We start from the raw sequence: 24,841 nt of genomic DNA on the forward strand, positions 1-24,841 counted from the left end.
GAATTGGTAAGTTTTTCAGAAATGAGTTTAACGAGAAAATTAGATGAGAGAAATGACTGAGAAGAAGAATCCATGGCTAAACCTTTTTTTTTTGAGATGTGCAATCAGTATAACAGAATGAAGGTATCTGCAGACAGATCACGATGCAACAAGTAAGTCTCGTTTTTTTTTTTAAACTCGAGTACTTACCTTGAACGAGAAATAATAGATCTGGTGTACAAATCCAATCTAATTTCAAAGTTGCATACGTAAGATTGCACACAGCAGTAACAAATGTAAAAAGGCAACAGGATAAAATCGAGGTTAAGGAAGAAAGATAGATAGAGAAAGGTAAATCTAAAAGGAAATTTTTAGACTACATATCTGATTCTAGTCGGTTATCGGATCTGATGCACAGATCTGGGAAAACAAAACCCGATCCAACAGACAAACCCGATATGCAAGAGTAACGTGAAAAGAATCAAACAAAGCAACACAATTTGGGGCAAGAATAAATCAGTAGGCAAAAAAAAAAGACGTGAAACTGATTTGGGGCAAGAATAAATCAGTTTCAGGAAATAGGGTAGTCGTGAAATGGATTTGACGCAAACCCAAAGAAGTTTCAGTAGGCAAAGATATCGTGAAACTAGTTTAGCACAAACCCAACTTGGTTACAGAACTGAAGAGCAAAATCGTAATCCAGAGAAAACAACTCAGTTACAGATCTGAAGAACAAAATCGTAATCCAGAGAAAACTGGAGAAGAATAGAAGATGGAGTAAATATTAAAGACACAGAACAACAAATGAATAGAAGAGAGATAAGAAGGAGGGTTAGGTCTCTTAAGAACGTACCTGCTGGAAGCCTTCAGCCCTTGGATCAGAGCTGCTATGATACCATGTGAGAATAGTCCAGAGTCGATGAACAAGAAGCCGCAAAGGAGAAAGTGAATGGGGCTGCAACTAATCACGTCTTTTCCATTATGAAAAAATCATGATCTCTTCGATACTTATAATGTAAAACTTAACACATGACCTAATACATGGCTATATGACACAAATAGCCCTAATAAGTTAGGGCATTTACAAGTTTGTCCAATATCAATTAGACATGTTACATAAGGGGAGTTTGGATCCGGGTCTGGATCCAAACCTTAAGTACAAGTACAAGTGTACCCAGTCTAATATAAACCATATCAAAGATGTGCTTAAAGACAACTTTGATATGACAGATCTTGACAAAAAGGTTATCGATGCTTTGACATATTCAATAATAAACTCTATATCTCAAAAGATGTCACACTCTTAGAAGAAAATGGTTTTTCGCATAAACCAAGTGAAGATATTGATTATTCCTTTTTATTTGACTTATTACCTCAAGAAAAGGTCATTGAAGATAATGTTGAATCTAGCGAATCGCTCATAGACGATTTTTTTGAACCTCCAAATGATGACCAAAATTTACAAGAAAATGTACAAAGGCAAATACAAGTCTACTCTAGAAGAAATGAAAGTAATCCTCCTTGTGCCCTTGAAAAATTCTCTCAAAATGAGTCAACTGAAGAATCCTCTCAAAGAAGATCAAATCGAATTTCAAAAATACCAAATAGATTTGTATCTTATGATTCTTTTTCTCCAAATTTTCGAGCATGTTTGCTTGCTCTTCATTCAATTCATGAACCAACTTATTATAATGATGCTAGACAATATGCTCATTGGAATGAAGCAATGAAACTGTAACTTAATGCACTTAAGAGGGCTCAAACTTGGAAAATCATTGATCCACCCAATGGCAAGAAACTCATTAGATGTCGATGGGTTTTTAAAGTAAAAACTAAGAGCGATGGATCTTTAGAAAGATATAAGGCCAGGTTAGTGGCCAAGGGATATGCCCAAGAGTATGGGGTAGATTATGATGAAACCTTTGCCCCTGTTGCTCGAATGAGTAGTGTTCGAGCTCTTATTGCAATAGCCTCTGCTAAAAAATGGCCAATTTTTCAACTAGATGTCAAAAATGCCTTTTTAAATGAAAATTTAAATGAAGAAGTTTACATGGAACCACCTCCGGGTATGAATTTAAATAGTAAAATTTTGAAATTAAAAAAGGCTTTATATGGACTTAAGCAAGCTCCTAAAGCTTGGTATGATAAGTTTAGTAATGTATTAATCAATTTAGGATTTACTTCTTGCTATACTAACACTGCTCTTTTTGTTAAGAAAACAGGTAATCTCATTGTTATTCTTTTGTTATATGTTGATGATATGATCATCACTGGGGATGACAAAAAGGGGGTAAATGATGTGAAGTCTATGTTAAAAGAAACTGTTGATATGTCTGACCTTGGATTCTTGAGATATTTTTTAGGAATTGAAGTGGCTTACTCCCCGCGTGGATACATTTTATCTCAAATGAAATTGGCAGCACCGCTCTGGTTGGTAGCAAGTACAGAAGAATGGTCCCAGCAATTTGAACTGTTTGCCATAAGCGTATGTGTATTTGGGAGGAGATAGTTGTCGATCATAGTAGTCTCAAACTACGTCATCTTCTTGAATGTTGTCAATCATGGATCAGTACTATGCCACTTGAAGAAGTTCTTGGCCGTTGTATCTGAAAGAATTTGCTCGGGCTGGAATATGTTGGAAGAACTAGGATTGAAGTGCGTAGATGCATCCTTCGACGAGAATGGATTCTCCAAGTGAGAAACGGGTCAAACCCCAATACAGGAAAACAAGTGCTGCCATGGTTATGGAGAGTCGGTTGGTCTGTCGACTTCCCCATCTTCTCATAAGCTGTATTATTCTGATATCCATGTAGTTTTGTCCATCTGGGAAGAGAGATAATCCTACAGTGCATAGAACCATTGCATTCAGAATTCTTTCTTTAGCTGTCCTTGATAGTGAGCTGACTTCAACGAAGGTTCCGTACTAGCGATACAATTCGAGCAGGTTGACATATTCATTTCCGTCCAACTGAATCAAGGGCCAGAATCGATGGCCTGTCATACGAGCTAAGGAGTCTCGGGGGTCCAAACCCTTGACATTGATCAGGAATTAATGCTCTAACGAATCTCCTGGTTGACCGGCGGGTTCTGGTAATCCCATAATTTTTGAAAATTCATTAATTAAAACGGTCATCTCTCCCCATGAGAACCAGAAAGTGCATGTCCGCGGATTCTATCGCTCCGCCATTGCGTGGATCAGGTTGCCATTGATGGTCTGCTTTCCGACTGCTGATGCCAATTCTAATCCGCACTCGCTTAAATGGTCCAGGAACATTCGAGAAAAGCTTTTGAGCCAAGAATAGTACCACCGGGGAATGAAAGTTCTGGTGCTAAGGGCTCGATGTTTAGGACGACCTTGTCACACCTCGTAGGAGATATGGCCTTCAGGAAAGATAGGATTGACTTGACTGAATGCCATCGAACTGAAAACAGAGAAAGACTCAGAATGAGACTTAGGAAAATGTGGGAAATTTTGAAAATTTTTGCAGGCAGGATATAAAATGCAACTGAAAATTTGAGATCCAGTAGGATGATAGAATGGAAAACCGCCTGGAGTTTTAAAAGAAATGGGATATTTGAGAAAATCATCCAGGGTTTTAGAAAATAAAGGAAAAGGATGAGAATATGGCTTCAAGGTCATCTCATATTGTAAAAGCTTGGCACGAAGATCTTCAAATGTAGGTAAATCTGGCAAACACAATAAAGAAGTAACCATCATATGATAATCCGATCCCAGCCCGCTCAAAGTTTGTTGCACCATATCTCTGTCACTAACTATGCATCCCACCATGACCAACTGATCTGTAAAGGTTTTCATTTTGTTCAAGTACTCCATGATGGTCATGGAGTCTTTCCTTAGCATTTGAAACTCTTTCTTCAAAAATAATACTCTGGCCTGAGAAACTTGAGAATATGTTTGAACCAATTGGTGCCATAATTGCATTGCAGAACAATCATCTGGAATTGCCACAAGCACCTCCTGTGACAGGATGGAAGTGATGTAGGCAACCAAAGCTTGATCTCGCTTCATCCAGGACATATATTCTGGATTTCTGACAAAAGTAATGGAAGTGTCACCCTCCCCAGTCTTGCCATCTTATGATATGAACTCTGGAGGAACAGAAACAAAGCCATCTAGATGTCCAGAAAGATCCTGACTTCTTATAAATGGGATGATTTGTCTTTTTCAGGTGAGAAAATTGGAGTTATTCAGTTTTTCAGATACAAGTTGACTAAGAAAGTTGGAAGAGAGACCAGATTGAGAAGAAAAAGAATCGATAGATGATTGAAGGCGGAGCAAGACTCGGAAATAAAGGAAGTCAGAAACAATACTAGAGTAGAACCAAAGAAGTCAGAACTAAAATTTAGAACTCGACCTTTTTTTTTAGCAGACCCAAGACAGAACCGAAGTTATGCAATAAAGATCAGTCAATGAAATGTAAAACAGAATCACGTTACTTGGTTGTAACGTATTTTCCTTTAAAAGAAAATACAAAGAGCTGAATATGATTTTTTTTTAGGTAATGTTATTCAAAGTGTAAAGGAAAAGAATATGATATTTTACTCAGATCTGACCTTACCTTTCTGAAGAAGATGAGGGACAACTTATGAAATCACACAAATTTGCTCATGCGTGACCAAATGAAATCACGTGAAACAGCGTGAGAAGGAGAGAGATTAGATGCAAATAGAGGGGAGATGCAGATTTTTTTTTTAGAATAAGATCAGTGGTAGCTGACGATTAGATGAGAAAGAGAGAGATTAGATGCAAACTTTTAGAAATAGGGATGCAGATTTCAGAAATACGTTGACTGGAGAGAATCAATAGATTTTAAGAAGGATAAGAAAAGGAATACCTTGGAAGAAGACGTTGGAGAGAGGATCAAAGCTTTGATACCATCAGAGAAATGGTGGGTTCCTTGTCACATGCACAAGACTAAGTACAGGATGAGGAGAGGATACGTAAGAGCTGCAGAATCATTCATTGGAGGCTGCAGTATTGGCATTCCATTAAGTATAGAGTGTTACAATTACTAGGGTACGAAGATACCTATTACACAACAATGTAATTTACAATATGTCATTAATACAATTAATGAACATGTGCTTAAATCTGAAATTAGATAAACTTGAATTGGGCTTGGATAAAGATCCAAACTCAGTTCGTGAATAATGTCTTCTTTTCAAGTACTACCATGATGAGAATGATATTGGTTTCTCGGAAAGAACCCTCAATCACGATTTTTCGCGCCTTAGGCTGGGAGAATATCTGAGTCATTCTGGATACAAAAAAGAACCTGACGTACGTATGACCGAAGGCTGCATAGTGGAAGTCATTTCGTTATATTGGTTCGAAGAGAAAAACTTAGTTGCAAATGACTGAGTCATGCCAATCTCCACTTATGTTAAAGTTTGAACTAGGTTGGAAAAGTGTTTTCGAAGAACACTCCAATGTTTGGGAATATATCCGATAAGAATAGACGCAACAACCTTAAAGCATGCAAACATGGGAGCCTTATTTTGTTCGTAGTATAAGCGACGCATGTATACGCTGAATATCACGAACATGCGAGCGTAAAACACTTGTTTTATTTTACGAGGCATCGAGGCATATAAACTTGAAAACTCGCATGAAAATTCTTTTAAAATTGAGTTAAAGCAGGGATATGTGAATCTACGTCTTTAAATAAATACTGGCGTAATTTAAAGTAGGCAGGAGTAAGCAAAACTGCATACCCTAAATAAATGAGCATGTAAGTGAAATAGAGCAAGAGTACGCAAAATTGCATACCTTATATAATTACATATGTATATAGGATACATATATATTAAAGCAGAAGCATGTGCACATTACAGCACGATGACAAAGCAAATAGCATAGAGCAGAGCCCGGTGTGTGAAACCACGTATCGGGCTAAATAAATTGCATAAGGCCCAGTGTACGAAACCGTACATTGGGCTAAGTAAATTGTGTAAGCAATGCCCGGTGTGCGAAACCATACATAAGTACATTGCATAAAGCACGAGCTTGTGCACATTACAACACGGCGGCAAAGTAAATAACATAATTTAAATGGGACAAGAATACACAAAACTGCGTCCTTAACTTAAAAGCATATATATATATATATATATACATATATCAAAAATGTTTTGTCATCGTGATCGTATGCAACTTTTCCCTACCTCAGAGATGGTTTGTATCTCTGACGATTCCGAGCGTAGGTTCTCAAAGGCTTGTGTCTCGGTAAGCATGTCTTGTCCGTTGTGCCGATGTGGAGTGCTAAAACAAGAATTTTATCGTGTTGCGTAAAGAATGATGTTAAAATCTTATATTAACGGACGAGGCAATGATTGTATCGTAGGGGTCAAACTCAAACCCAGTTCGAGCCAACCGGACCGAGCCGAACTCAGCACAAAAAGTCGAGTCGGCTTTGCTAGCAAGCCGAGCAGGGTGGAATAAGGCATAAAAAGTTGGTTTGGTTCGGCAGGGAACCAAGTTGACTAGGTTTGACCGAGCCGAACTCGGTTTAACCTAATCGGGCTCGGTACCACAAAAAAAATGGATCGAGCTGAGTTTGGCCTTTTTTGAACTCAGCTTGGTTGAGCCAAGTAAGAGGCTGCCTCTTGACCGAGCCAAGCACGATTTAAGAAAACTGAGTCGGACTAGGGCCAAGGGTGAATTGAACTCAGTTCGGTCGTGCCTGCTCAAGCAGGGTCAAGACACGACTAAGACAGACTCGGTTTGAAAGCATGGACCAACCTGAGCTCGGTTCCAACAGAGCTCAGCTCGGCAGAGCTAAGCACGCAGAGGGAGGAGGTGGGCTCGATGGTCAGGCCAAGTCGGGCCTGGTCCCAAACCGAGATAGGACCGAGCCTTGCTCGGTCCTCCAACAGGGAGAGGGGGGGAGCCAGCAGCCATGCCATTGTCGAAGGCAATGGTTGTCGTGGCCAGCTCAATATATATATATATATATATATATATATATATATATATATATATATATATATATATATATATATAATTGCATGGAGTGTGGTTTGGACTTGGATAGAAATCCAAATCCATTTAAAAAAGTTATGTCTAGGTTATATGCATTGAATTTAGATTGGATTGGATCCATATTCGGATTCCAATTTCCAATCTAATGCAACAATGTTTGTGTTCTAAGTTGGTTTGGATCTGAATGGACCCAAAATCCTTATTCTCTTATGTGAGATCCATCTTGGGTCTTGTTTGGATCTCGGATCCAAACATAAGTATTCATGTATATACACATATATAATAAGGTTTTCGCATGTTTTGAGAATTGATTTATCTTTTTGGATCTAATTCTAGACCCGGAGTGTTCATAAATTTGGATCTCTTTCGGATTTAACTTGTTTTGAGATTGGATCCATCTACTAAGCCTTAAGGCTTTGAGTAATCTGGATGTCCTCCGAGACCCAACTCAAAATAATTCTAAACTCAGACCGGGTCCATTGAATTGATCTGAGTCCTTGTTATGATGTTTCATAAATTCAGATCATATATTGGATCCAAGCATAATTTAATTAGAAGATTCAGTGGATGTGTATGTCAAATGTGGGTTTCATGGGGGTCAATCCTCATGGATCTCCCATCGAGATCTAGATCCAAAAGTGTCTAAAAAGCTCATATAACTTGATAAACATTCAAAAGTTCATCGATTAATAACTATCGATAAATTTCTCATAAAAATACCAAGAATAATCCCTTATTATTTCTGAAAAATCCAGAAAATTCGTGGACTCTATAATGATAGTTTTGTGTTTCATGCTCTGAATAAAATAATATAGGCATATGCATTATATTTTGGATAAAATAATATTTCTCGCATACTCTCTTTTTAAAAATAAAATATTTTAAGCATGCATAGAACAACGTGCAACTCTGCTTAGCTCAAGAATAGAGCTTTGGGTTCAGAGAACCCTACTGAAAATAAAATAGTCTACACCAAAAAAAAAATAGTTGCGGCCCGAAAGAGGCCAAGGTTCTAAGAAACCTTTCTGGTATCAGAAGCACATAGTGGTGTAGAGCATACTTCCGTTCTAGGATTGGCTCATATGCGAGCTCGAAATTAACTTAAACTCTCAGAGTGGAAACAAACATTATATGATGAATAAAACATGCCTACACATAAACCTAAGTTTTTGATCTGCATCACTGGCGAAGTGCTCATGTATACAAAGCAAGTACTGATTGGGTCGAGTACACACGCAGAACTTTGGTTATTACCCGAAAAATGGGTACTTGGGTTACTGAACCCCATTTTTGCCTACACAGTGTAAGGCACATAAAATAATCCCTGTAATAAAGATAACCCTTTAGACTCATTCTGTTATGTTACCTTGGATAAGGTAAATGGTACAACCACGAGTAATTATGTTCTGATTTTTTGGAGTGAGGCGTCCCATTGGTCTCCGCTCACTCGTAGGTTTTGGAGGTCGGGGCTATCCACGTGTCCTTGGTGATAGATCTCCAACTACTGCAGTTAGTCAAGGATGCATCCTATTTTTTGTTCTGCTTTAGCGGTGATTTCTCCTGGTCACGGACCACCGCTTTGGGTCTGCAACAACCAAGTACCCAAGTTTAAACATCTAAGAATAATATACTCCTGGAGGACTTTGGTTGTCAGTGATTATCTTCCCCCACATACCAAGGTGGATGGTTAATTATCGAAACAAAGACCTTTTGAATCACAGTTTGAAATGAAACAATGCCCTAATAATGCAAACAGTTTTGTTATGTATTTTGTCTTACTTTTCTATGAAAATGCTCCATGAACTATAATATTTGAATATTCTAAATTATCAGAATTGGTATAGACTTACCAGACTGTTAGAAGTTTGACCCTTTAATGGTTTTTGTTCAAGTACAGGTCAGTGAATGCAGAGGGGCAGGAGCGGCTCCCAGGACTAGCACTCTCTGGAGGATCCAAAGCCTAGCTTGGGATTTTTTTTGTTTTTAATATTTTGTTTCCCAAGTTTTGAACATTATGTACATATTGGAAAGAATGATGTAAATAATATTTTTGGTTTTTAGTTTTTACTCTGACAAAAGCTTTGTATTACTTCAGCCTTGTGACTCGCTCGAAATTGTCAAAACCAGACTCAACATTAAATCGTTTTTCATTGTCAATGTCTTAAAAGAATTTTTTTTTTAAATTTTAGGTAAATTTTCGGGTTTTAAATTTCGGGGCATCACAGTAAGTGACTCTTTAATATCATGGAAGTGCAAGAAACAACAAAAGGTGTCCCTATCATCTACAAAAGTCGAATACTTTGTCATGGCCACTACAACTTCTAAGTTGGTGTAGTTGAGACAACTGCTAGAAGACTTTGGGGTCCACATAGCGAAACCATCAAGATTATGTTGTGACAACAAAAGTGTCACCTATATTGCAGGCAATCATACATTCCATGAGCAAACCAAACACATTGGAATCTATGTCACAGGGATTCGGTTAGACAGATGTCGCACCCGCGTCAACGCGACGCAGGTGCGGCACCCTGTCCGGTCAACCCGACCCTGGGTGCGGTCAATGCACCCAAGGTCATTTTGGTCTATTTTTGGATTTTTTTTTTAAATTTCCCTATGAAATGGGCTGCGGAATTTAAAAAAATAATTCTTGGGGGGGGGGATGCGCTGCCCCCCTATAAGCCCCCGCCAGGGGCGGCCCCCCCGGACCCTCGCCCACTGACCGTGCAGCGGGACCCGCACTGGGGGGAACCCCCAGACCCCCTTTTATATATATATTGCCACACCCCCGCACCCAAGGTTTTTGAAAGTGTCGCACCCCCGCACCCATGTGACATAGATTGGAATGGATTGTCACTAGTTAGAAAAAAAAAACTGAGGAAGACCACTACATTGCCATATATACCATCGGAGTATCAACTGACAGACTTCTTAACCATAGCGCTTCTGTCTCCAAGATTTCGCTTCCTCCTTGACAAACTCTTGGTTGCCACACCGTGAGTTTGAGAAGGGGTGTTAGAATATGTCAATGTATATATGTAACATGTATACATATTCATATATATACATATTTTTATGTTAATATTATATGTATATATAGATTCACATATATATATATATATATATATATATATATTCTACTTTGTAATAGAAAAAAGCACGTTGGGTTCAGGGCAGAATGAAGGAAAGCTGGAGTCAGTTCTTAGACCGAGCTCTAGATAGGCTCCATTATGAGAGGTTGGTCACCAGAACTGGAGTCAGTTCTTAGACCGAGCTCTAGATAGGCTCCGTTATGAGAGGTTGGTCACAAGAACTTTTTCAGCAAGATTTGTACAGTCATACAACCACCAAGATCCAAGCAGAATATGAGGAATGGATCAAGGAGCAACAGGGATAGTTTTTCACAAAAGCAAAAACTCAGGAACATATCCAAAGAGAATTGGACCGCATGAGGGAGAAAAATAAGGAAATTCATCTTCCCCCTCCTTATCTGAATGACCCCTTGCTAAACAAGCAGCCTAGTGACCCTTATGTCGCTTACCTGGAAGCTTAGGGATGGTGCTGGGAGCATATGCTCATAAGGGTTTGAATCCAGAAGAACTCCAGAGACCAGTGGAAGCTACTAAGTGGCAACAGAGAGAGTGCATCAGATTCAGCAAGAGACTGACTCATCAGTACACACCTTTTGAGGAACCACAGTTTGGCAGATTTATTCATCAAGGTACCCATAAGAGGCAATGGAACAATTCACCTGGATCCTTTGATTTAGAATGGGCCGACCTCGGATTGCGGGACCTTTTCTAAGTGGATATGGATCTAATTTGTGTTCCACCAAAGAGGTTTTGAAGAATTCCTAGAAGGATAGAACTTTCCCCCACTAACTCTGAAATATCCAACAAGACACATTTAGGAGGATATTATAAAGACTCCCCTATCATTCAATCAAGCATTAAAGCCAAGTATGGAGAAATTGCATGTCATCTGTAAGGGTTTGCAGTTGAAAAGTGCTTCTAAGCATTTGGTTTAGAGGTTGCACTTTCCATGATATGATCTGGAAATGATGGCACTATATCTAGCATCATATCCATATATCTAGAGATAAATAAGCCATTGAGTCAAGATTGCCACTTATATAAAAAGGCTTGAAGATGATTCATTTACCATTCCATGCATGGTATCACAAATATCAATCAAGGACCATCTTATCTAGAAGCACGAAAAGACAAGATTTGTTTGGATCAATAGCAAGCAGAATGCTGGATGTTTTCTCCTTGAGTCTATGGACTGCTGGTGTAAACAATGTCTAAGCCATTTTTCATGTTATATTTCTGTCACATGTTAATTCACAGGTATCTGTCTTTTGATTCTTAATCATTATACATAGAGAAAACTGTGTGCAACAACATAGTTGTGGACTTTTTAGAGTGTCTCCCTCCTCATTCATCTTCTCTTATCCCTTGTCTCCAGTTCACTTCTCTTTCTCAATCTTCTTTCTGTCACAACCTAGTAATTAAAAAAAAATTAAATGCATCTAACAACACTTTGCCAGAAGACCATGCTTCAGCATAATGTGAATCACATGTAACATATGCCTTGATAAATGTGCCAGATGCTTTAAATTATTGAAAAGTGAATTACACATACTTTCATAATCAAGGTAACCATAAAGCAAATGTAAAAAGTCCAGGATACCAAATATTCAGAAAAAAAACATCTGAGAGGAACTTTTACAAGAAAGAAATGGAAAACAACAGCTCTTTGAAAGGCGTGCTCTGCAGGCCCACATGATCTACTATCTTGTAGACCCATGTATCATTACAGATGTTTCCAGGGGAAAAAAGGAAATGTAGTATGTAACCAAATTTGTAAATGACATGACATCAATATTCCATGAGTACAGAATCTACAGATCAAGGACAGTAGAGTTGACATTTTCAAGTGAAACATTATTAAAAATGACATCTGTACCTTAGCAAGAAGCACATGTTCATGGTAATCAATCAAACATTGTGTGGCACAATGAAACAACAACTATAAAATATCCACACTCATTTGAGACATATAGATTGGCAGAGTGTACCATTAAATTTTCAGTTAAAGATGAATTTTCATGCAATTCTTTTATTGCACTGTAATTACCAAAATCAAATATCATAATCAACAAATAATTCAAAGTGATACATTATGTAGAAGAAGAGAATTTTCAAACTCTCTCTACTATATGTTACTAACATAATTTGGGTTGTTTATAACTAGAACAGAAGAGCCCTAAAATACAACATGAAAATTTTCAATGCAAACAAGTGCAAATATATGAATATTTGCAAACAAGAATTGTCACCATAATATAGACGGACAATTAGCCTCTATCTCCAGGAAACTAATGCCACAGGTTTTATTGATTCTACTACATATATCCATTGAGGTGGCTGGTACTTGATACAAAGTTTAACCACTTTCTCATACATTGGATAGCATTTATTATAGCTGATCAGATGCTGAGATGACAATAAGACATTTGCCAACAAAGTCCAAGAACAGTAAATTAGGTAAGACACTCACGTATCATACAAGTGAGACCATGAGGGCAAAAGAATCCTGCACAACACGGCTGAGAACTAAGAGTTCTAGAAGGTATCTCCTTGGAATCACGAAGGTCAACTTTCTGGTTTTCAGCCACACTGCAAGCCCATCCTGGTTCACATCCGGCAACCCAATAAGACAAGTTGCAGTTCTTGTTCGGCTTAAGGAAACTATTCTGTCCGCTATTTTCATAGAAGCTATTAAAATAAAACTTCATTTCTGCTGCAGTGCAGAGACGCCGCATGAGATCACCTGTCAAATAATGGAACTACAACAGTAAACAACCTGATTGAAGAAAAAGAAAATCAGAACGAAGAAAATTTTTGTTTAATAGCACACTCAATTAACATAAAGGTCTTCATATGCAAATGTATGCCCACGAAAGCTAGCTTATCTTCCTATATGCATTTGTAACTCGAGTTATTTAATGCAAATATTCATCATAAAGAAGGCACCCATGGAGACTGCTAATACCAAGACCTTTATAACTGGAAGAAAAAAGAAAGTTGTGGCCAAAACTAAAAATCTTCAAAGCACCAGATGGAATTTGTGAAGTTGATAAAAACAGGATTCCACGAATGTTTTTGCAAGCTCTGGAATATTGTCAGAAACGAGGTGGAGAGAGTATTCACTGACTTCATAGACAATCATTTTATTTCTAGAGGGGTCAATTCCACTTCTATTAAGCTCATTCTCATGGAACAGCACAGCGAATCCTTTTACCCCTAAAATGTAGGATATTAACTCCCAGTAACATTGTTCACAAAATCTGTTGTCAGGCTACATGCTTGTAACATGAAAATCTTGGGTTTATTTTATCAGAATCTAGTAGCTGCAACAACAACAACAACAACAACTACGCCTTCATCCCAAAACAATTGGGGTCGGCGATATGAACCAACAAAGAAAATCATTCTGGGTCTTCCACATGAATCCTTCTCCTCCATTCATTTCTATCCAATGCCATGTCCTCGGTGAGGTTCAAAGCATTCATATCCTTTCCTATCACCTCCATCCATTTCTTCCTAGGCCTACCCCGACCTCTTTTAACTAATATATTTTCCCATTTCTCCATCCTTCTAACTGGAGCATCATTAGGCCTTCGTCGAATATGTCCAAACCACCGTAAACGATTCTCTCTCATCTTATTTTCAACGGGTGCAACGCCTACCTTCTTACGTATCTCCTCGTTCCGAATCTTATCTTTTATTGTATTTTCACACATCCATCTCAGCATACGCATCTCAGCTGCACTCATTTTTTGAATATGATGTCTCTTGGCAGCCCAACATTCCGTACCATATAGTAAAGCGGGCCTAATAGTCGTCCTATAAAACTGTATAAAATTAACAGTGTTTCTTTAGCTAGTGGAACTAGACATGGGTGTCAGAAATCTGCAGTAAAACCAAAAGTATATTGCAAGAATAGAAGATGACACCACAAGCAATATGGGGCTGTAACCTGGCATGATTCCCCAATGAGGGGTTGTGCCCTATTTATCTTCATTATATATTAGAAACTGAAAAATATCTTACATGACAATAATACCCTTGTTAATATACAAAGAGGACTTTTACACATAGGGGTATATAATGTAAAACAAATAAGATACAAACATAAACATGGATCGGATATAGAGACCCAGATTCAAATCACGTCACATCCCAATAGCCTCCGTCAAGTTGTGTATGGTTATTTACAATGGACAACTTGCCCTTCAAAAGCCAAAATCTTTGTTTAGTCAATTCTTTTGTGAAGAGATCAGCAAGCTGATGTTCTGTTCTAACAAACTTGGCATCCAACTCCCAATCTTCAATTTTTCTTCTAAATAAAGTGTTGGTCTATCTCAATATGCTTGGTTTTCTCATGATGAATTGGGTTCAAGGATATCTTGATTGCACTTTATCACAAAGAAGAATAGACTGTAGAATCACCTCACCCAGATAATTCAGAAGATATCTAATCCATGTAATTTCGGTTGTCATGACAACCATGGATCGATACTCAACCTCAATGTTGGATCTAGCCATTGCCTTTTGCTTCTTGCTACTCCATGAGACCAAATTTCTCTCAATAAAGACACAGTAACTGTTAAAAGTCGTAATGTAATATAAGGGTCTTTTTGTATTTTCATGTTCAGTGTTGCATTTTATTATTGTCTAAGGGAAGTGTTGTAATTTCTGCCATTCACCTTTTATATTAAAAGTAAGGACGTCCCTAGATTGGGTATTTCCCTCATCAGTTCTCCCATATTCTTTTCTTTCCCTCTTTTCTTTCTCGAGTTGCAGGGCACACATTACGAGGGGTGCAGATTAACATGGTATCAGAGCGGGTTTCGAGTAAGTCTCATTAGATCTTCACTCTTCTCACTGTTTCCTTCTTTTCTCCCTTCGTCTCCCTTGAAGTTTTCCCTGGGTTTCTTTATTTCTCTCTCCTATTTCATTCAGATATGCGTGAAACCCATCTTGGGTCAGATCTGAAACTTCTCTCCTTTTGTTTATTCAGGTTTGCGTGAAGTGAAACCCATCTTGGGTCAAATCTGAACATTCTTTTCTTTCTATTCTATTCAGATCAGCGTGCAACCCATCTTGGGTGAGATCTGAATCTTTTTCTTCTTTTTTCATTCTTCTTGACCCAAGATTTGTGTAAATTCCTTTCTATCATATCTAAATCAGAGATTCTGAACCTTTTAAAATCAAATCTTTATCTTTCTCTTTGAGTCTTTGAACTTTTTTTTTCATCTAGTTCATTAAAACATCACTGAGAAACATTTACATTTTCTCTCTCAAAAGGTACTGCCAATCCCAACAACAAAAAATGCTGACATCAGCAGGCCTACATGCAGATTTGTTCATTCTGCAGATTAGCATCTATATAATGTTCTGGTGATTGTTTTAAATTCATTGGGTTTATATTTGTTCTTCTTCTTTCTTATCCACGGCTTCCTCAAACACACTTACCTCTTTTTTTCTTTGCCAACTTGTTACTGAAAAGTTGGATGAAACAAACTTTATAACCTGGAAAAAGCAGATAATTCCCTTCATCTACAGTCATGATCTAATGGGATATCTCGATGGATCCAAATCTGCACCACTGGAATTTGAGCCAGTGACTTGGGAATAAATAAAAGAAAAGGAGGAGACAACCGAAGAAGTTATCTATAAATCCATGATTTATGTCAAAACCCCAGATTATGTTACCTGGTTCAAGAATGATCAGACCGTGGCAGATTTCATAATGGTCATTCTTCCGAGACAGGTTCTTCTTCATACCCCAACTGGGGTAACTGCTCGTGAGTTATGGGAAGTTTTACATAGGTGATATGAGCAGATATCTACTCCCAAGATGTACCACCTCAAATCTGAGTTTGGTTCCCTGAAGAGAGGAAATACTAGTGTTGTTGACTTCCTTGATAAGGTAAAATACGTTGTTGACAAGCTAGCAACCATTGGAAGTCTTGTGGCAGACAAGGACGTGTGCAGTCAGACACTTCGGGGATTAGGAGATGAGTACATGTTCAAGGCAATGAACATGGGACGTGAAAAAAGAGAAAATTTTGATCAGCTCAGCTCCATGCTATTAGAATTCGAGTCTAATTTTGGTATATCTAACAAAAAAGGAGGATCCTTCACCCTAACATGAAGTGATAGTAGCGTGCAACTCCTCCCGTGGACGTGGTAAAGGCAAAAACACCTATGATTATAGAGCTGTTGGTATACTTCCTAATCCTAACATGTCAAGCAACAATGGAAATCGCCAAACGTGACATGTCAGATATGTGAGAAGCAAAGCCACTCATGCTCTAATTGTTACTGGAGGTACATTTCATCGTATCTAACTCCAACTGCTACATACCCTGCTCGTTTTTATCAATTTGCACCACCGGGCAGCAACGTGAATGGTGCTAGAGGACCTCGGCAAGGAACTTTCAATGTTGATTTTGTTAGATTTTATGAAATCCAAAGTTTCACCATGCGAGAAGAATGAAGGAACAGAGAGAGAGAGAGAGAGAGAGAAGGAGCTTATGAGAAACCCTTGATTCCCAATACAGGAATTGGTTGTCACTATTCTCATTATATGTTTTCTCTAATACAAAGTTTAGGGTACTAAAATACCATTTTACAACATAGAATAATTACAGATATGCCATTAATGAAATGCATCAGCTTGTATAATACATGGACACGGGTCTGGACCAGAGTTACCGGAAACACATATGTATAAGGGGAAGAGCGCTTCCCCGAGACGCGTTTCGGAAGCGCGAAACGCGGCGCTTCCGAAACGCACAGGGAAGCGCACGTAAAAAAGAAGACGCATCCTTCTTTTAAAGGGACGCGTTTCCCTTTAAAGGAAAACGCGTCCCCCTTTAAAGGGAATCGTGTCCCCCTTTAAAGGGGGACGCATTTGCGAAATACCAATTTTACCCTTTTTCAAAACGAAAATGACACATGAAAAACAAGAAACTAAAAAAAAATTTGAATAAGGGCAAAACAGACATTTTAAAAAAATCGTGAAAACTTAAGAACGAAGTTTTGCTTTTTCACCCGACTCCTCTCTCTCTCTCTCTCTCTCTCTCTCTCTCTCTCTCTCTCTCTCTCTCATTTTCGGCCACCGGCGACCTCCGACGACCGGCGACCTCCGACGATCGGCGACCTCTGACGATTTGTTACCTCCGCTGATCTGCTACCTCCAACGATCGACGACCTCTGACGATCGGCGACTTCCTCCTTTGTTGACATCCGAAGACCTCGATCGACGTTGGCAATGTCTCTATTCAGGTATGTTCATCTCTCTTCCACTGACGTCCGGCGACCTCTCGATTCGCTCGAGGTCATCCAAAATTTGTTGTGAGAGGAACTGAGACGTATGCCTCAGGTACTGACTGAGGCGTACGCCTCTCACAACAAATGCGATGAGGCGAAGCGAGGCGTTGAGCCTGCGCTTCGCCTCTGAAGCATACGCCTCAGGTACTGCACAACACTGGTTCAGGGGCAGCGTCCCCGATTTTTTTTTTTTGACATAAAATAAAAAATGGCTACAATTATTAATAAAAATCTATTTCATATGGACAAATCGAACTATTTGCTGCAGTCAGGGCTGGGTAGGACTGGGTTGGGCTACAAAAATGGATAAAAATCTATTTCATATGGAATCAGGGATGGGCTAGCCGCGGCGCTAGGACTGTGCTTTTAAAAAAAAAAATTTTGTTACGGTAGCCTCCCGAAACAGTTATTTATTTTTTATTTTTTAAAAGCCCAGTCCTAGCCCAGCCCTGATTCCATATGAAATAGATTTTTATCCATTTTTGTAGCCCAGCCCAGTACCCAACGTCGTTTTTTTTTTTGAGATAAAATAAAAATGGCTACAATTATTAATAAAAATTTATTTCATATGGACAAATCAAACTATTTGCTGCAGTCAGGGTTGGGCTACAAAAATGGATAAAAATCTATTTCATATGGAATCGGAGTTGGGTTAGGAATGAGCTTTTAAATTATTTTTTTTAACTGGACTGAGAGGCCCATATTTTGCTTTGATGAAGAGTTTTCGAGTGATATAGGGCTGGTGTCTGACTTGTGTGGTGTGAGGTTCAGCTCGTGAGTAGAGGTTTGATTCCTTCATTCTCTCTAGAAAGTACATTTAGGGAACAGGGGATTGTTAGAGACTATTTGTTTCATTTTCCCGTTGCAATAACATGATGGTCTTTTTCTTTTGTGTTATCAATATGATGATCATTTATATTCTTATTTGAGTCCCATGAATGAACAGTATATTGGTTGAGAAACATTTCACATTTTGTGGTTTAACTGAGTTTATTTGGTTGTCTTTTTTAGAAATAAGGGTTAATGCAGTATTTTTTTATCATTCTTGTAGGTTTTAACTTTTAAGTCATTTTGACGATTGCTTGAATCCTGATTCCTGATCAGATTGACTGGATCACTTTTATTATTCTTTTACTATTGGATATATATGGATTATTGATTTATTGTTTTCAATTTCAAAGTCAATGAAAAACATGTTCTGCCTCCACAAGTTGTCTTATGGTTTCATTATGGTGTTTGATCTTGCAGACTTCTAGAATCTATTCTCTCCTTGATCTCTTGAAGTGATTTTGCTTTATGTGAATTCTGAACTTACATGTTGATCAAGTGAACCAAGCATGATAAAAGAAACAAAACAAAAGAGATACTTATAAGTATCCTATAATATATAAAAAATATATTATAGGAAAATTCTTGAATTCATATTATAAAAACATATTATACAAAATGTATACCAAGCATGATTGAGCTTATCATCCCTATTAAGTATGAATTCTTTGATATACCGAGCGTGGGCACACCCAGGCTCGGCTCATTTACTCTATCAGAAGAGTGGGGCAACTAGTATGATGCAGCTAGTTGTTTAAAATTTTAAATAAATATCATTATTGCTAGTAACAGTCGGCCAATATGAATTTTGTTTTTCTTCGTTGTTATGTTATCTTATTTTGGCATTTTTTCATAAATGCAAACTTTTGAAAGAACTTTTTTTTTTTTAAATTTTGTTTGCTTTATCATAGTATATTATAGAATCATAGATCTTTCACCTCCTTAAATGATGTTTATTTATTTGTTTTAGTAATTGGTAAATTATGAGTAATGATTTGTGTTCTTCACTCTCCACCATTTACTGTTAATAATAGCTTTTTTAAAGTGTTTTAGGTTGATTCTGATACTTTTATGATGCAGATATATTTGCATGTTCTTTGCTTCATTAATGACCATCTCAAGCTATGATCACGATAATTCTGATGACGATGATGATTCTTTGTACAATTTGGAGCATGAATCATCTAGTGGTGTTGGGAAGGGCAAGAAGAGGTCTTCTGCTTGTCCATATCAGTTTGAGGACCGAAACGAAAATTGTTTTGATGAGGAAGATGAAGAAGAATATGACTTGAATGGCTACTATTTTGAAGATGACCAAGATGATGAACCACCTAGCATGCATAAAACAACAATGCTATGGCGCCATGTATTGAAACAAAAGAAGAGTGAGCAAGGAAAGCAAGGTGGAACCCAAGTTTTTATGTGCAAGCACTGCAAAAATATTTATCATGGATCATATACTCGAGTTTTTGCACATCTCATGGGATCTCCAAAGGGACAAAGTGTTGGGATTGCCTTTTGCCCTGTAGTTGCAAAAAATGCAGAATTGGCAAAAAAAATTAAGAGGCAAGTTCGTCGAGTGGAGATTTCATCAAGTGCATTTGAGTTGAGGAGATCAAGAATTGATACTCCGAAGAAGCCTATTAGTATGACTACATCATCTAGTGGAAGCCGAAAAACAGTTGATATTCGTGATACCTTTAAAAAGGTAGAAAGAGATTATGTAAATCACAAAATTATCAGATTTTTGTGTGCAAATGGCATACCTTTCAATGTGCTTCATATTGGGAAGAGATGATATCTGCAGTTAGTAAAGTGCTCGGATATAAACCCCCCTCATATAAAAAAGCGCGAACAACGTTGCTTGACAGTGAGAAAGAGTGTGTTCACAGGGAGTTAAATGAATTTCGAGAAAAGTTTGAGGAGTTTGGAGTTTTCATTGTCTTAGACGATTGGACAAATATCAAGAACAAACACTTGATAAATATACTTGCCTCAAACTGTTTTGGCTATATGTTCTTATATACAAGCGATTTTTCTAATGTGCAACAGTCAGCTGCAAACATTGTCGAGTTTTTGAAGACGGGATTTAAACTTGTGGGGCCTTCTAATGTAGTGCAAGTGATTACAGACAATGCAGCAAATTGCAAGTTAGCAGGTGAAGAATTAAAACAAACGTACAAGTATATTTTTTGGTCACCTTGTGTTGTGCACACACTTAATTTGATCTTCAAGGATTTGGCACATGAGTTTCATTGGTTGGGAGAAACATATTTGCAGAGTAAAGAAATTGTGAAGTATATCACAAATCATTCAAAAGCACTAGCAATCTTTAGAAGCAATGAAAAATTAGAATTAATAAATATTGCAAAAACAAGGTTTGCTTCACATTATACTACTTTGAAACGCTTGCTTGATGTGAGGGAGAGCTTAAGGCTCACAGTAATTTCAGATAGATGGAGCGATTGGAAGCAATCATGCACGGATGAAATTATGAAAAAAAGGGTTTTTACAACAAAAACAATTGTTCTTGATGAAGAATATTGGGATTTTATACGTTTAGCATTATTGATTACAAAACCCATCTATAAGATGATTAAATTTTGTGATCAGGAAGGCCCTATAATTGGTGAAGTGTATGAAGGCATGGACAACATGTTGGGGAAAATCAAAGACAAACTAAAAGGACAACCAGATTTATATGAAAAGATTCATAAGATTGTCTCAAATAGATGGGATAGAATGAATGTGCCTCTCCATAGTCTAGCCCACATGCTTACTCCAAAATATTACGAGTCGGAGTATCTGAAAATCCCAGCAGCAGGAGGGGTCAAACGAGTTTCTCCTGGTAAAAATTTAATTCTATCTATTTAATAAAGTTTAAAGTTAAATGATTTAATTATTTTATTATTTCATTTGTATTTTCTTGTTATAATTACTAAACATTTTTTTTTGCAGAAAAGGATAATGATATCTTAGACGGTGCAATGCTCGCGCTTGAAATCATATCTTCTGGAAATGAAGAGTTATCTACACTTTATAGGTCACAACTTGTGGCTTTTGCATCAAGAAGTGGAAGATTTAGCAGAAATGCAGCACGAATAGATGCATTGAATCCTACAATGTCAGTGCTTAATTTGTGGCGTTTTTATGGTGGTGATACACCGGAGTTGAGAGCATTAGCCATTAAGGTTTTATCTCAACCTATTAGCACATCTTCTGCAGAAAGAGTGTGGAGCACCTATAGTTACATTCACAATGTTAAAAAAAATAGGCTCAATGAAGATCGTGCTGATACCTTAGTGTATATTCATTCCAATCTTCGATTGATTGACAGGTATAATTAAACTGTGTTGTACTTTTGTTTTGGTATTTTTTTTTCTCTTTTTTTATCATTGATTGTTCATTAGCATTCATATTTTATATTCTTGTTATAAAAGGTGCAACAATCGCTATAAAGAAGGGCCTAGTCGAAAATGGGATATCAATCCAGAACTTCCTATTGTAGAAGAAAATACGTTGAAATTAAAGGATATGCGATGGAGAGATTTGGATGATAGTGCACAACAATCAAGCACTATTTCCAAATCCAAACATAAAGATGCACAACTGAGAGCTCCATTACCTCCAATAATTATACGTACAAATGAAGTTGAAGAGGATACAAATCAATCCATCAGAGCTAGTAGAACTGCAGATATACAAGAGCGACCATCAGTTGCTCATGGTCGGATTGATCGTTTCTTTAGCCGGAGACCTAGGCAAGGTATGTTGATATTGTGTTTTTTATATTTTAAATTATGGTTTTTGAACATTTTAATTTTTTAACGTATTCATTATAGGAAATGAAGAAAGGAGCAGAAGACATGGTCGTGGAGGACAAGATGCACGTGATGATGCAGAAAGTTCGCGATCTATTGCTGACTTGAAGGGGAAGAGAAAGATGACAGATTAATGAACTCTTGAATTATTATTTTTTTTTTATGATGTAGTTGGAGTAGTCCAACTTAAAAACTTTTATATACAACAAGAATGTGAATTATGATCTTCTTTTGATGTATAATTTTTTAAATGCTTGACGGTTGCAATATGATGCATTTGTTAGATAATTACAACTTATATTATTTATTGTCTATATACATGTTTTATTTTGTCAATGATGACATAAATCTTAGTTTTTGATAAAATAAAAATATATAATTACATTTTCGCTTCCCTTTCGATTCTTATTCGCTACCCTTTCGCTTCTCACTCGAATCCTATGTCGCTTTCTTCTTCGCTTCTTAGGTCGCTTCTGGTTCGCTCCCTAGGTCGCTTCCGAGGCGCTTCCTAGGTCGCTTCCGAGATGCTTCCTAGGTCGCTTCCGAGACGCTTCCTGGTTCGCTCCTAAGTCGTCTCGCGCTTCCCACTTCCTAAAATTTTAGAAGTGCCTCGCTTCCCGCTCCCGCTTCCTCGACTGGCAACTCTGGTCTGGACCCTGACCTGATACACATATACATGTCTTTTCACCTATGTCACAGGGATTCGGCAAACTGGGTGCCGCACCCGCGTCGATGCAATGCGATGCGACGCAACGCAGGTGCGGGGGCGGGTGCGGCACCCGGCGCGGTCAACGAGACCCTGGGTGGGGTCAACGCACCCAGGGTCATTTGTGTCCAATTTTTGGACAAAAAAAATGCTCTTGAGTCTCGACTTTTCTTCCGACGAATGCAGAGAGAGGGGAAGGACGCGGCAGAGGGTCGTCGGCCTTCCGACGAACGCAAAGAGAAAGGGGGAGGGCACGGCATGGAGCTGTTGGCCTCCTGCCGACCCTTCGGCAAACAGAAGATGGAGACGAAGAAGAAGAGAAGAAGGAGATGCATAACTGAGAAAGAGTCGGCAGCGGCGTGGTTCGGTCGCACGCCGAGAGTGGGAGAGAGTGCACAATCGAGAGGGAGAGGAGGAGTGCAGGGGTGAGGGCTTCCCCCTCACCCTTGCGTGATTTAAAGGGCACGGGAGGACGCCAATCGGAAAACCCCAAAGGGGTTTCCCTTATCAGGAGAGGGGGGGAAAACCGAAGGCCCGCGGCTGCACGGGCATTAAAAAGATTTTTTAATAGACTCGGTTCCGGTCCGGGTCCGATTTTTTTTTTTTTTTGTAAAATCGTGGGTTGAGACAGCTTAAGCCCTCGGAGAGATGAGATAGTTGAACGCACCCAGGGTCATTTATATCCAACTTTTGGACTTTATATATATATATAGAGAGAGAGAGAGAGATTTTTTTGCCGCACCCAAGTTTTTTGAAAGTGTCGCACCCCCGCACCCGCGCCCATGTGACATAGCTTTTCACCCTCCCTCAAGTTGGGCATGGTTTTGAACCATGAACAACTTGTCTTTTAACATCCAAAACCTCTCTTTGGTCAATCCCTTGGTGAATATATCAACCACTTGAAGAGTAGTTCATACAAATTCCAGCTCAATCTCCTTCTCTTCTACCTTTTGTATCACAAAATGTTGATCTATTTCGATGTGTTTGGCATGGCTGTGATAAATGGAATTGAAGGACATATTGATGGCACTTTGATTATCACATAAGAGAAGGGATCATGAGATCGACTCTCCCACCTCTGTCAGTAAGTGCCTAATCCATGTAGCTTAAACAGTGGTGGCGGCCATTGACCTATATTCGGCTTCTGTAGATCTAGCAATTGCCTTTTGTTTCTTACTATTTCAGGATACCAGATTCATCTCAACAAAAACACAATAGCCTAATACTGATCTGCGTTCATCTAGATCTCCCGCCCAGTCTGCATCAGTGTAAACAATAAGTTCATGTGCATTCTGCCCATTTATCCTTTTTTTATACAAAAGACCATCCCCAACAGTTCCCTTCAAGTACCGAAGTATTCGTTTAACTACTTTCATATGCCCCACACGCAGTTCATGCATGAACTGAGATACCTGATTTACTGAATAAACAATATTAGGTCGAGTGAAAGTGAGATATTGCAACATCCCTACTATGCTGCGATATTTTGTAGGATCCTCATATAGATCTTCATCTTGGGAACTGAGTTTCTGATAAAGGACATTAGGGGTTCCCAAGGATTTGCACTCTTTCATATCAAGTTGTTTTGCTATTATGCATATAAAAATTTGTTTTGCTGTTATGCATATCAAAATAGGCTTTATGTTGTTATGTTGACGGTTGTCAACACTATTCTTTTTAATTGTTCATATGTTGTTGATTATAAAACCTGAATTTTTCCTTAATGTAAACTGCAGTAAAAATTTGTGTTAAGCGGTTACAATGGACTGCCTATAACCCTGATAGATGCAGACTGTTTTCAACTGCATGCATTTGGCGAGCTATTAGGGGCAATAGTGTTGCACCTTTTGTGCAGTCAGATAGTGTTCACAACACATTACTGTGCACTCTTGGCAGCATGTTGTTGCTTACTTTAGCACAGCAGTGACATGCGGCTGATCGCATGTCATGGTGTTGAATGATACAATATATATATTCACGGTTTGCACATGAATCAGATTTCATTGTGCACAGCCTTGCACGTGAACCAGGTTGGCAGTGTTGGCATGTTATATTTTTCTGAACAATGGAGCTATGTTCAGATTTGAATCATATGGACTGC

The 24,841-nt window shown here is 38.3% G+C and overlaps 1 protein-coding gene across 1 annotated transcript in view; it reads right to left on the reverse strand.

Moving 5' to 3' along the window:
- LOC149822376 (ABC transporter G family member 28-like) overlaps nucleotides 1-24,841 on the reverse strand; it is a 94,215-nt gene that overhangs the window by 57,741 nt on the left and 11,633 nt on the right. The window contains exon 3 of the mRNA XM_089980277.1: nucleotides 12,542-12,814. Within this exon, the coding sequence (XP_089836403.1) occupies nucleotides 12,542-12,814 (273 nt within the window). The remainder of the gene's footprint in view (nucleotides 1-12,541; nucleotides 12,815-24,841) is intronic.

Source organism: Nuphar pumila, chromosome 11 (genome assembly GCF_984573655.1).
Source record: "Nuphar pumila chromosome 11, dmNupPumi1.hap1.1, whole genome shotgun sequence".
Classification (NCBI taxonomy): domain Eukaryota; kingdom Viridiplantae; phylum Streptophyta; class Magnoliopsida; order Nymphaeales; family Nymphaeaceae; genus Nuphar; species Nuphar pumila.